This window comes from Phyllobates terribilis, unplaced genomic scaffold, assembly GCF_046119375.1.
Source record: "Phyllobates terribilis strain yellow unplaced genomic scaffold, ASM4611937v1 Scaffold_6826__1_contigs__length_41680, whole genome shotgun sequence".
NCBI classification, from domain to species: domain Eukaryota; kingdom Metazoa; phylum Chordata; class Amphibia; order Anura; family Dendrobatidae; genus Phyllobates; species Phyllobates terribilis.
Window position 1 is genome coordinate 29,106 of NW_027369568.1, and position 12,576 is coordinate 41,681.

Genomic DNA, 12,576 nt, shown 5'->3' on the forward strand with positions numbered 1-12,576 from the left:
GCTCTAGCTCAAACCAACACCTATTAACCAAAGGATTTTACCCTTCCAAATTTCAGCAATTGTCTTACAAGTTTGGATTAGTAGATCTCTACCATCCAGCTTGAGTGAGAGTGTTAGCATATTTTCCTTTTAATGTATTTATAGTTTTTAGTATAGGTTATAGTGTTTGACTTTTGTATATATACCTTTTTACTTTTATTCTAGTAGGATTTAGGAAGCTTCCTAGTAATTTCCTATCATCTCCTCATATTTGTATCAACCCCTAGGAAATACAAATATGGTTTTTCCTCATCAAGCTCTCTCTCAAAAATCTAATATTTCTTGATTTATTTATTATTATGTTTTAAAAATACCATAATGTTAATTATATTTTAATTTATTCATAAACATTCATTTCACCTATATATTCAATTTTTTTTATGTATTTTCAGATTTTATTATGTGAAAATAAATTATTTTATTATTATTTTCATATTTCTTGATAATTTAAGTTATTAGACCTTTTAAAATATTTATAAATTTTGTGTATGTTTCTTTGAAAAAATATGATTTTATTAAGGCCAAATATATTATATTATATCTAATTAAATTATTAATTTAATATCAGAGCTTCTCTAAGAGCCTCTCATATAAAGGTCCAAATCCGTTGAGGGCCTTAGCAAATAATTTCTCTTCTAAGAGTCTCTCTAAGAGCTTACAAATGTGGATGCTCTGAAAATTCTAAAGATTTCCACAATCATATTGAGCTGGTCCATTGACATCACTGAAGAAGAAAATGATCAAAACAATGCATGTGAAGCGGACGAGAAAGGACGTGGATGGCTCAACAATTCTCCCTATGAGGGTAGCCCTCAAGGCCAAAGACACGAGCCTTGGCCTCCTCTCCTTGACATACTTATCAAATGCAACCCGGACTTTTCCAAACTCTACCTCTTCTTTTACACGCATCTCTCGTACCATGGACCGAGCAAGAACGATTGCGTCTTCTAAAGCGGAGCACCCTCCTTGCCCGAAATATGGGCCCATGACGTGCATGGCGTCACCGGCTACTGTTACGTTTCCTCTTCTGAAGTTGTTGAGTGCCACTTCCTTCAACGATCGGTGTCGGATTCTTGATAGGCTTAATGAGTTGAGGTCACTTTGCCTTACCATATCAACCATTTCGGATGGGAAGTCCTTGATTGCTTCTAACGCTGATAGCTTCATCATTTTCGAATCTTTGGAAATGTCCGCATCTGTTGACATATAAGAAGGATGACTCTAGTTAGATTAAAGTATTTTATTAGATTGAAATTGTCAAATTACATGGACCCTACGTCCAACATGGACAATGGGGTCGTGCACGTACAAGCGTATAAGCGCAGTCCGACCCAACATACAAGTTAAATGGAGTTCCATTCTAGAACCAATTGGAAATAGAAGAGTAAATATATACTAGACGCTTTATCTCTCAGCTTCTGAAAAAGAATACTATCTCAACAGAAATGGATGAACATACCTTGAGGTACCCATATTTTAGCGAGGAACCAACATACAAGGTTTTCATTAATTGGAGCTCGTCCCATCACGGTGTTGCCTTTCTTCATCTCCACAAACTCGGAACCAAAACCATGTCCGTCGACATAGCTCGTGAAGCCTCTGTATGAACCGACAGAGTGATACGCAGGGGGTTTCAGGCCGAGATATTTGCTTACTTTTGAGTTCACTCCATCACATCCAATTACAATCTGCGTGTAAAATGAAAAATTCATGTGTTAATATTCTTAAACGTGCATTCAACAACACATGACATAGGTGGTGGTACCTTAGGCTTGATGATTTTCCCATTGTGAAGATAGATTATAGGATATGAAGTGCAAGAATCCGTTCCGATTGCAACGATATGGTGACCGAATTTTATGGTTTCTGGTGGCAACTCATTAGCCAATGTCTCAACAAGGTCCCTCCTTCTCAAGCATCTTATTTCTTCTTTTCTGTCCAACAACAAACCGAGGCTTTAAATTATTGCTATTGCTGCATCATGAATGATATATGTAGGCATGCAAGGAAAGATTACCCAGATGGTGTCAATTTCTCGTGATGATCATCTAGCGATATGTCACGCCGCCTAACATCCAAGAGGATTCATATTAGATTGAGATCATTCGTGATATACATCAATAGAACCTTAACACTTAACCTACAATTGGATACGAACGGCCGTGGATCGAAGCTGAGAAGCGATGCCCAACTGCTCGAGTGCGCGCCAGCCATTTGTGTAGATGGTGATGTTCACTCCGGTGACTCGAATCGAGTCCGCTCTCTCCAAAACAACACTTCGTATCCCTTTCCTGTACACGTACATACGTACATAGATGACATTATGTATGTAGTTGAATAAATATGTGGATGGATGAAGATGAAAATGCATGGTAGATAGATAGATGATTTAGTGAAGAACCTAACCTATGAAGAGCAAGTGAAACGGCAAGCCCGGATACACCACCACCTACTATTACAATCTCATTATCACCGTTCAAATTCTTCATTTGATTAACATTCATTATGCGATGCAGAGAGCATATGGGGATCGAAAAACCGCCGAGAAGTGAGATAACCCTAATCACACAATATTGAAAAACAATCCCCCTTCCGTGCAAAAAACATCATAGGATTTGTGGTTATGTGTTAGAATACCTAATCACACAATATTGAGCAGGCGATCGACATAGCCCTGAAAAACGATTCTGTTATATTCACTTAGCTTGTCTTTGTATTTTATTTCGGTCCATCGTGTTTATCATGCTCTCAAAGTAATGGGATTGGGCTAAGGGTTTCTCCTCACTGATAGGAAATCACGCTTCTTCTCTCATATTCTTCCACAACAAAATTGGCCAGTAGACATTACAACTGCTTTCATTCGTTGGTAGTCAAAGTCTTACACAATTTTAGCCTACAAAAAAGATTTATATGCTCGGACATAAGTATATTGATACCCACTTAACCAAGCTATTCTCATTCTCATATGATCCGTTGTCTATATATCCTGTTGTCTACCCTTTGGTAAATCTAAATGATGTTTCATTAAGCAAAGTCTTTTTTTTTAAAGGACATTTTATGGTTAAGAGAAAGAGAACTGCAAATAAATTGACTAAAGCGAAGAATTGACATTTGAATTTGACCTGCTCCGATCAAACAAAATCGACGAATTGTGGAGTTATGATTTCTATGTCAGATTCTACTAATTTGTGTCTCTAATTCTTTCGATGAAGATTTTGTGCACTTGTAAGCTTAAATTACAATGAAAGTTTTGGTATCTTGGTCCCGTAATTCTCGTATGTTCAATTACTCATTTTACTTCGTGTTATATTCGGATTCCGCGCACATTATATCCTTAAAATAATTGGTGCGGTTCTAGCGGGCGTGCGGCTACGGGTGGAGTCACCAGGGATTGTAGTGGGGTCTGGCTTAGTGGATTTCTCCACAACATCGGATCCTGCTCGGTCCCGGCTGCGGAGCTTTGGGGAGTCGTCTCCGGCCTCTGCCTGATTCGGCTCTTGTCTGTTAGCTTCTGGGTAAACCTATAGATCGGTATCATCCCCTCCCTCCGCCTGATTCGGCTCTTGTATGTTAGCTTCTGGGTAAACCTATAGATCGGTATCATCCCCTCCCTCCGCCTGATTCGGCTCTTGTATGTTAGCTTCTGGGCAAACCTATAGATCGGTGTCATCCCCTCTCCAATCTTGTGTCTATGGCACAAGGCTAATTGAGTAGGAACTGGCTTTGCCAAGTCCGTCATGTTTATAGGGAAGCCAATCGGGTCGCTGACTTATTGGCCTCCTTTACATTCCATGTTAGGGTCGGTGTCGAACCTTTGGTTTCTCCTCCCTCAGAGGTTTTAGGTCTTTTGGATGATGACATTAAGGGATGGGTTACACCCGCTTTATTTTGTTGTAGCCTACTTTTATTTTTAATTGACTTCTAAGAGACTCTGACTCCCTTTAAACCAAAAAAAAATTTGTAAAGACCAAAAGCAAAGCCTACTAAAACAGCAGAGAATAAACGCCTCTGCTTCTTGTTGTGAGTTGTGACCCTGAAATAGGACTGGCATTGTAAAACACATTTTTGAGTTGAACTTAGAGTGCATTGGCCACTCAAAAATGTTTCTTTATTTTGCATAAAACCAAACCACACTATCTGAGATGAGACAACAAACAATAAGTAAGTCGACGCGAAATACAACAGAGCAAGCGACGCATGGCTCAGTGTCGCTTTTGTCCAGTGGCTGCTTCCCAAGCCTGCAAGATGTGGTTCACTATCTCTTCCACTCCCACTCCATGCTTAACCTGTTGTTTCATTCCTGTAAGAATACAAGACAAGACAAACATAAAATGTGATGATGATGTTCAATCAAACCTTACCTGAGAGAAAACAAAAGGACCTCCGTCACGCATCCTAAGGGCGTCTTTCTCCATCACCCCCAAATCAGCCCCAACAGCCTCTGCAAGGTCTGTCTTGTTTATAACCTATCCCCAACATACAAACAATACAGTTTTACCATCCCCGGCATCGAAATTCATATCTAGAGTGTGTTTATATTTTATTTTTACGTACTAGGAGATCGGCTTGTGTAATGCCGGGACCTCCCTTTCTCGGGATCTTATCTCCTGCGGACACATCTATTATGTAGATGATGTAATCTGCCAGCTCTCTGCTGAAGTTGGCCGCCAGATTATCTGTTCACTAGTTGCTTAGAGCTTTGATTTGCTGTATCAAACTATTACAAGAAAAACAGAGTAAGAAATTGGTCACCTCCTCCAGATTCACACAGAAGTATGTCTGTCTTGTACAAGTTAGATAGCTCCTCAAGCGGACCTAGATTTATGCTGATGTCTTCTCGAATGGCAGCATGCGGACAACCTCCCGTTTCTATGGCCCGAATCCTTTCCTCAGGCAGAGCTCCATGCTTTATCAGGAACTCACCATCCTCTTTCGTAAATATATCATTCGTCACCTGAAATCATCCACAGCTTCCAATTTTTAACTTCTACAGATCCCACAATGCAAATAGATTCAATCAAGAGTTAGAAAGTGGTACTCACAGCAGCAAGGCTGTATCTGTCTCTCAAGAACTTGCACAAAGCCAGCATCAGAGCCGTTTTCCTGCAAATCAGTGTCCGGATGAAATTATCATGAGAGAACACAAGCGGATTTATAATTGATTAAAGATGAAGAATAGTTACCCAGTGCCAACAGGGCCGCCAATACCGATGGTGAAAGCTCGCTCCTTGAAGTTGCGAGTGGGGAGAAGAGGCGCCCTTCTGCTGAAGAAGCCAGGGGAGTAGATGGGCTCATGGCTGTGTGGGGCCAATCCGTCATGGCTATGGTATATCTTCCCGTCTTTCCCTACCCATGACCCTCCTTTTGCCTCTTCGCCTCTGCAATTTTCTCCAATTAAACCAAACAGTTTTAAATAATCAGCAAGTATAGGGAGATGGATGTGGGGGAAGTTAATTACTCATGTGTATGGTGGTGGTGGTGGTGGGGTGGTGGTGATGCTCGTGCTCATCATCATGATCATGGTGGTGGCTGTGGGGATGCTCATGGGAAGCCATTGACTATTAGTTATCAAATTGGAAGCTCGGAGTAAAAGCCCTAGTTTCAACTTTCTGAACGACCCCTCGAAGTGTAATCGTTATTTTTGGGTGTGTCTTTATCCAGTATATTATTTGGCTGCGTACGCTCTAAAATCAAAACCCAATATTTTTACATTTGTAACATTATCGCGTTTAGTTGTAAATTTGGATTCGGAGAAGGCAGATACAAAAAAGATGAAACGCAGGTATTCCGCATTAGCGAAATACCTGCGTTTTATTTTTTTTTTGTACGTAACGCAGTATTCCTGCGTTAGCAGGAAAACTGCTAAAGCAGGAATCCTGCGTTTCGTGTTAAATGTAGCCGTTTGAATATGACCGTTGGAAAACGCAAATCTTTTGCGTTTTCAACGGTCATATTTTACAAAACACTATAAATACATCTCCATAATTCTTTAGGTAGAACAAATCACTTTGTATGCACAAAAAATGTCTACTAGTCAAGAAGAAGATGGTAAAGTTACGGAAGATTATGAGGAGTACGTTGATCATTTGTCCGATAATGAGTTTGATCATTTGCCCAATAGCGAAGACGATGATGATTTTGACGTTGATAATTTTCCGGTTAGTACTTATTTTTCATATATTTATACATTTTTATCCCTCATTTGTAGTAGATATAATTTGGTAAATATAGTTAGATGTTTAAATGAGTATATTTAGACAAAAAGTAAAATTTGGAAAATGTTTGAAAATACAGGGAAGATATTGTGGAAAGGAATTTGAGACTAACTTGAAGTGGGAAAGTCGAGATGATTTGGTTGATTGGGTAAAGAAAATGGGGAAAGAGTTGATGATGTGTTTAGTTATTCAGCGAAGTACCATTAGATATGTTAGCTTGGTTTGTGAACATTTTGGAGAGCAAGATTGAGAAAGGAAAAAAGTGCTTACGAAGATGAAGGGGAACGGGAGATTGTTGTGGAAACTCGTGAAGGGACGCATACTAAGAAATCGGGGTGCACATTTAGGCTTGTAGGTGTACCGGAGAAGAAGAGTAAGCATAAAACAATTGACCGTAAATGGATATTGCGCATAGTGAGTGGTGTACACAACCACAAATTGTTGACTCACTTTCAAGGGCATGCAATCATCGGTCAATTAACCGAGCAAGAGAAGATATTGGTGCGGAGCTTAGGTGAGTCATATGTTCCCCTATCTGCTATATGTAATGCATTGAAAATCTCATTTCCGGGGAATGTCACTTCGCCAAAACAAGTTTCAAACTATCTACAAAAAGTGCAATTCGTGAACCGTGGGGATTTGACGGTCACCCAATGGACGCTCAATTTTTAAAACTACGCAAATATGAAGTGTTTCCATTAAGGGAAAATCGGACCAATGAAGTGGACGTCATATTTTTTGCACACCTTGACTCATTGAAGCTTCTTAAGAGGTTCCCGTATGTTATCGTCATAGACGCCACATACAAGACAAACAAGTAAGTGATACATCATTTATAGTTTATTAGAATTTATCGAATTTTGGATATGTTCTTATGTTTCTTGTATTTTAACGTTAGGTATAACTTGGTAGAGATTGTCGGTTTTACATGTACTCACAAGACATTCAACATCGCATATGCGTTTACCAAGAAAGAAGAGATTGTTCATTACACTTTCATCATGAGAAAGCTTCGTTATTTGTGCGAGGAAGCCGGAGTCATGCCAACGGCTATAATGACCGATCGAGAGAAATCATTGATCAATGCAATCCATATTATATTTCCGGAGGCTAAACACTTATTGTGTTGGGTTCATATAAAACACAACATTGAAGCTTATTGTTCCCCTCTTTTGAAGAATCCTGAAGCAATAAAAGCTTTTTATGGACAATGTTGGGGACTCTTTTGCTCATATATGGAGGAAAGCTATGAAAAGAAGCTTGAGGAGTTGAAGAATTCATGGAATCCCGGGTTGGTTAGATATGTTGAGAAGTGGTGGCTAACACCTTACAAGGAAAACATAGTTAGAGCTTGGACTGACCACCATCTCCATTTTTTCACAAGAACAAGTAACATGTATCGTAATTGTAAAACCTTATATATATTTTTAGACGATCCATAAATTATTGTCTTTATTATTGTTGATTGTTTTGAAAAGGGTCGAGGGTATGCACAAGGTGTTGAAGAGAATTGTGGATTCTGTAACACCCCCAAATTACCTTGGGAATATTACCGCCAGTAACCCCGAATCATCGACCCGAAGTTACTAAGGCTTAGAACATTAAATGTAAAAACAAATACTCAATGTATTAAAATTAAATAATTGTCTTACAATGCAAAACCAAATCCCAAAAATAATATTATAGCGGAAGACTTAATCATAAACAGATCGTAACCTTGTTGAAACTGAAACAAAACAAAACAAATAATCTTCAACTGCCGTGCGCCCGGAATCTTCAATCCTTGAAGCTACCACCTGATGTGCCGTAAAGAGACGGATGACACCAGCCAACCATAAGGAAAAAATAGTGGTTGGTTAGTCGAGAGACTATGCAGTGGGATTTATGTGATGCTCTATGTAGTCGTATCTAGTTAAACCTAACGGTTTCACGAATAAAAAGCCGATAACCGAGGCAACTCCGACACTTCCACGGGAATAAGGAAGAGATATAATAATAATAATATATAAGTGTATATATAACAAGAGAAGACTCCAAAAAGTTGAGTCTTATGGGAAGATATTAATATAATATTAATATTATAACTGTGTGGGAACATTTTATATAATTCAAGCAATAGGTTTTGAAATCACCCCCATGAATAATTGGGTCAACGACCAACCTCACCGCATACGTGTTGTGCGAATTCAGATCGGAAAGATGACTTACTTACCCAGGAGGCCAGACAATTTTCCAAGTTGTACTAATTGTCCGGAACACATTAATTATGCACAAAAGTGCTTATCTTTCGTACTTCCAAACGATTTACGTTGAAGCTTTTAATGATGTCTCGCAATGAGAACAAGGGAATAATCCCGATAATCGGCACCAGCTGTGTGCACCACCCTCATATAAGGATAAGGGTATGATCATGACCAAAAAGGCTATTAGGGCAAAATCCTCCTAATACCAGTTATAAAGAAACCACTAGACCTCGCGAGGTACATAGTGTTCCTACGAATACTCGTTCTAACTATATAATATACATATCCACAACAATCCACAACAAGTCCATCTATCACCCTAAGGTAATAATATAAATATCATCATATATATAGTATATCCACTATATGCATACAACCTAAATAACATTTATTTTAGGTTATTAAAGTTCCCAACACACAAGAGAATAATATTTTATCCCAACTTAATATAACAACCGATTCATTGTTAATTAAGACAAATATGGAATAAAAACAAATAGATAAGCAAGAGCGAACCGCCACTTGCCTTAATTACGGAAATTGATCGGGATCTAAGATGGAGTTTGGAGCCTTGTCAACGAACTCGATCTTCAAGAATTTCGATCCAACGCGGTACCCACACGAATAAGATTATAATTAGACTCTATTTGATATAATTATCTCATTAAATTATATCAATCTAATTAAGAGTCAATTATAAATGATGAAATATACTAATTCTTATTGAATATTATAATTATACTCAACATATATATTTATACAATAAATATATAATTAGTCATATTATTAGTTTGACTAAAAGAATCTAGTATGTATGAATACTCTTCGTATAACCATGTATAAAATATATGATTAACATATCACTATTATAAGTCAGAAGAATCAACATATATAGCTTCTTCTCCGTTTATAACTATGTGATGTAAAATTAATCACATCATTAGAAGAATCAAATATACGAATCATATGTGATATATGAATTGTCTTCATCCTCGTTCTCTTTATACAGAGGAAGTGAACAACTGCAAATCAACGAAACAAGGCAACCCAGCAACTCACCGGAGGATGACGAATGGCGGGCGGTGACTGCGGGTGGCACAACAGCGGCACGGCGGTGATGGATAGGGCTGGGAACTAAACCCGAAAGTGTAAACAACCGAGACTATATATATACAAACCAAAAGTTTTAAAGTTCGGAGCTTTACCGGCGGTTGACGACGACGGCAGCGGTAGGCGGAACCACGGTGAAGACGACCACTGAATCGCCTTCGACGGTGCCGTCGACGACTATGATAGCGGTGTAAGGACTACGATCCGCTTGCCGAACCGGTGGCGCGGTGGTGATCTCGCCGGGATAACGTGGAGGAAGGAAAGCTACGGTGTTTGGCAAGAGGAGGAAGAAGAAGTCTGGTGTGGAGAACGATCGACACAGAGGAGAAACGAAGGGGATGAAGAAACAGAGGAAAAAGCAAAACTCTCTGTTTTGTTTGTTTTGTGCGGCCGGAGAAAAGTTATAAATATTTTGGAACGGAGTTGGGTTTATATAGGGGTAGAATAGAAAATTAAGGAAATCACTAATAAACAAAATTTAATCTAATTAAATTTACGGAACCACTTTATGGTTGATACACCACAGATCACAGATACTACTCGTCGAGCATCTCCATGAGGTGCTCGTCGAGTATCTGTTGACGGCCAAAGAGACACATAGATCAGATAGTCTTTGGGAGACTATCTGCTCGTCGAGTATCTCTCCAAGATGCTCGTCGAGAACCAATCCAACATGCTCGTCGAGAACCTATCCAACACGCTCGTCGAGAACCTATCCAACGTGCTCGTCGAGAACCTATCCAACATGCTCGTCGAGAACCTCTCGAACTTGCTCGTCGAGAACCTATCCAACACGCTCGTCGAGAACCTATCCAACATGCTCGTCGAGAACCTATCCAACATGCTCGTCGAGAACCTCTCGAACATGCTCGTCGAGAACCTATCCAACACGCTCGTCGAGAACCTATCCAACATGCTCGTCGAGAACCTCTCGAACATGCTCGTCGAGAACCTATCCAACACGCTCGTCGAGAACCTATCCAACGTGCTCGTCGAGAACCTATCCAACGTGCTCGTCGAGAACCTATCCAACACGCTCGTCGAGAACCTATCCAACGTGCTCGTCGAGAACCTATCCAACATGCTCGTCGAGAACCTCTCCAACACGCTCGTCGAGAACCTATCCAACGTGCTCGTCGAGAACCTATCCAACATGCTCGTCGAGAACCTCTCGAACATGCTCGTCGAGAACCTATCCAACACGCTCGTCGAGAACCTATCCAACGTGCTCGTCGAGAACCTATCCAACACGCTCGTCGAGAACCTATCCACACGCTCGTCGAGAACCTATCCAACATGCTCGTCGAGAACCTCTCGAACATGCTCGTCGAGAACCTATCCAACGTGCTCGTCGAGAACCTCTCGACGGCCAAAGAGACACATAGATCAGATAGTCTTTGGGAGACTATCTGCTCGTCGAGTATCTCTCCAAGATGCTCGTCGAGTACTTATCCAAGATGCTCGTCGAGTACCTAACGACAGTTAAAGAGATACGAATAACAGATAGTCTCTGGGAGACTATCTGCTCAATTCATCCAAAAGATAACATTAAAAAAAAAAAAAAAAAAAAAATCAACTGAATATCAAAGTACCAAAATAACCTTCAGAAATAGAGGGTTATTACAATACTACCCCCTTAAGAAAAAGTTTCGACCCCGAAACTTGGCTAAAAGAACGACAAGAACGACAAGAATCAAATACAAAAATAGGGGTTATTACAGATTCAAGTATAGGCGGGTTTAGCAGGATGGTGGTCCGAATCGACTCCGCGATTGACAGCCAAGTTTGTAAGATTAAGGCAAGCATGGAGATATCACGGATCAAGATGCCCACACGATACAACAAGATGAAACCACATATCAAGATTGTGTTTTCTAGACTCTTTTATAGAGTATCAGATCGGGGCTTGATGACCTTGTATCATATATACGAGCTATTAATTGCGGGAAAATTTAAAGAAGAGTGCGATGATTACTGGATGACAGAGTGTCTTGGCCTACCTTGTCTTCACACAATTGCTAGAGCTATCATTGAGAGGAGGTCAATCATGCCTTATGAGATACACCAATTCTGGAAGCAGATTGATTGGGACAGGATAATCCGTTCTAACGCCGACAATGTTACAGGTGATGATGTCAATATGACTGTTGGAGAGATGAGGTGCAACAAGTTTTCCCAAAAGTTTCAAAGAGGTGAGCTAAAGAAATCAACAATAGAGCATATGGGTGAAGTTTCACAGATTTGGAGTACCCTAACGAGACAACCTTGTTGGAACCCACAATGATCAAGCCAAAAGGAAGACCTAAGGGTCCACCAAGTGGTCCATGAAGAGAGATCCGAGTGGGTTCGAGTATGCGAGAGAGGATGTGGATAAGATGGAAAAGGCGAAAGAAGTAAAGAAGGGAAATAAAAGGGGGAGTCAAGTAAGAAGTCAAAGAAAAGAGAAAGAAGAACATGATGATGTAGAGGGGAGTCAAGTTTATAACGATCATGAAGAAGCATCTGGATCACAATCTGTCGGGGAACCGATCACTCATTTAGGGATGGACTTTGGAGTCAACAACATTGATTACTTTTGGTATACGTTCATTAAGGAGGTGAAGGATGTATCTGGAGACGGACATTGTGGGTATCGCTCGATGAGTGTACTTTTGGGTGAAAATGAAGAAAATTACAAGAGGATTCGACTCACTTTGGCATCTCACTTGGTTGCCAATAGATCCTTGTATGAACCCGCGTTGGCAAGACTAAATCCCGGAAAGTCATATGATAGCTACGTAATTTCAGTGAACTACATGTTGAGCCCTTGCCCACAGAGTTTCTGGTGTGATATGCCCATGGTCGGTCTGGCATTTGCAACAGTTTATCAAGTAGCTTTGGCATTCTTGTCTTGGAATGGTTCTTACTTATGCTTGCCAATGATGACATCACAATCAATACTGGATGTGTGATGACTTCGGATATTGGCA

At 40.0% G+C, this 12,576-nt stretch overlaps 2 protein-coding genes across 2 annotated transcripts; both read right to left on the reverse strand.

The window, feature by feature from the left end:
* Nucleotides 1–720: 720 nt before the first annotated feature.
* On the reverse strand, nt 721–2,543 carry LOC141251292 (uncharacterized). The gene is made up of 8 exons (XM_073670281.1): nt 2,446–2,543; nt 2,184–2,330; nt 2,057–2,107; nt 1,805–1,973; nt 1,509–1,727; nt 1,349–1,399; nt 896–1,260; nt 721–763 (listed from the first exon to the last, which is right to left on the reverse strand). Exons 1-8 carry the CDS (start codon nt 2,541–2,543, stop codon nt 721–723), a joined length of 1,143 nt encoding a protein of 380 aa, XP_073526382.1.
* Nucleotides 2,544–4,241: 1,698 nt separating this feature from the next.
* LOC141251290 (uncharacterized) lies at nt 4,242–5,594 on the reverse strand. The gene is made up of 7 exons (XM_073670279.1): nt 5,535–5,594; nt 5,223–5,401; nt 5,082–5,142; nt 4,792–4,993; nt 4,594–4,715; nt 4,401–4,505; nt 4,242–4,325 (listed from the first exon to the last, which is right to left on the reverse strand). The coding sequence occupies exons 1-7, from the start codon at nt 5,592–5,594 to the stop codon at nt 4,242–4,244; spliced, it is 813 nt and encodes a 270-aa protein (XP_073526380.1).
* Between the last annotated feature and the right edge of the window lie 6,982 nt (nt 5,595–12,576).

Excerpts from the sequence above, each read along its gene's own strand:
- LOC141251292 (XM_073670281.1), bottom strand. The coding sequence starts at position 2,543 with ATGAATGTTAATCAAATGAAGAATTTGAACGGTGATAATGAGATTGTA. Across the intron at positions 2,108-2,183 it reads ACGGCCGTTCGTATCCAATT|GCGGCGTGACATATCGCTAG; the intron begins GTAGGTTAAGTG and ends CTTGGATGTTAG. Across the intron at positions 1,261-1,348 it reads CGGACTGCGCTTATACGCTT|AGTCATCCTTCTTATATGTC; the intron begins GTACGTGCACGA and ends TAATCTAACTAG.
- LOC141251290 (XM_073670279.1), bottom strand. The coding sequence starts at position 5,594 with ATGGCTTCCCATGAGCATCCCCACAGCCACCACCATGATCATGATGAT. Across the intron at positions 5,143-5,222 it reads GGCGGCCCTGTTGGCACTGG|GAAAACGGCTCTGATGCTGG; the intron begins GTAACTATTCTT and ends ACTGATTTGCAG. Across the intron at positions 4,326-4,400 it reads GTCCTTTTGTTTTCTCTCAG|GTTAAGCATGGAGTGGGAGT; the intron begins GTAAGGTTTGAT and ends ATGAAACAACAG.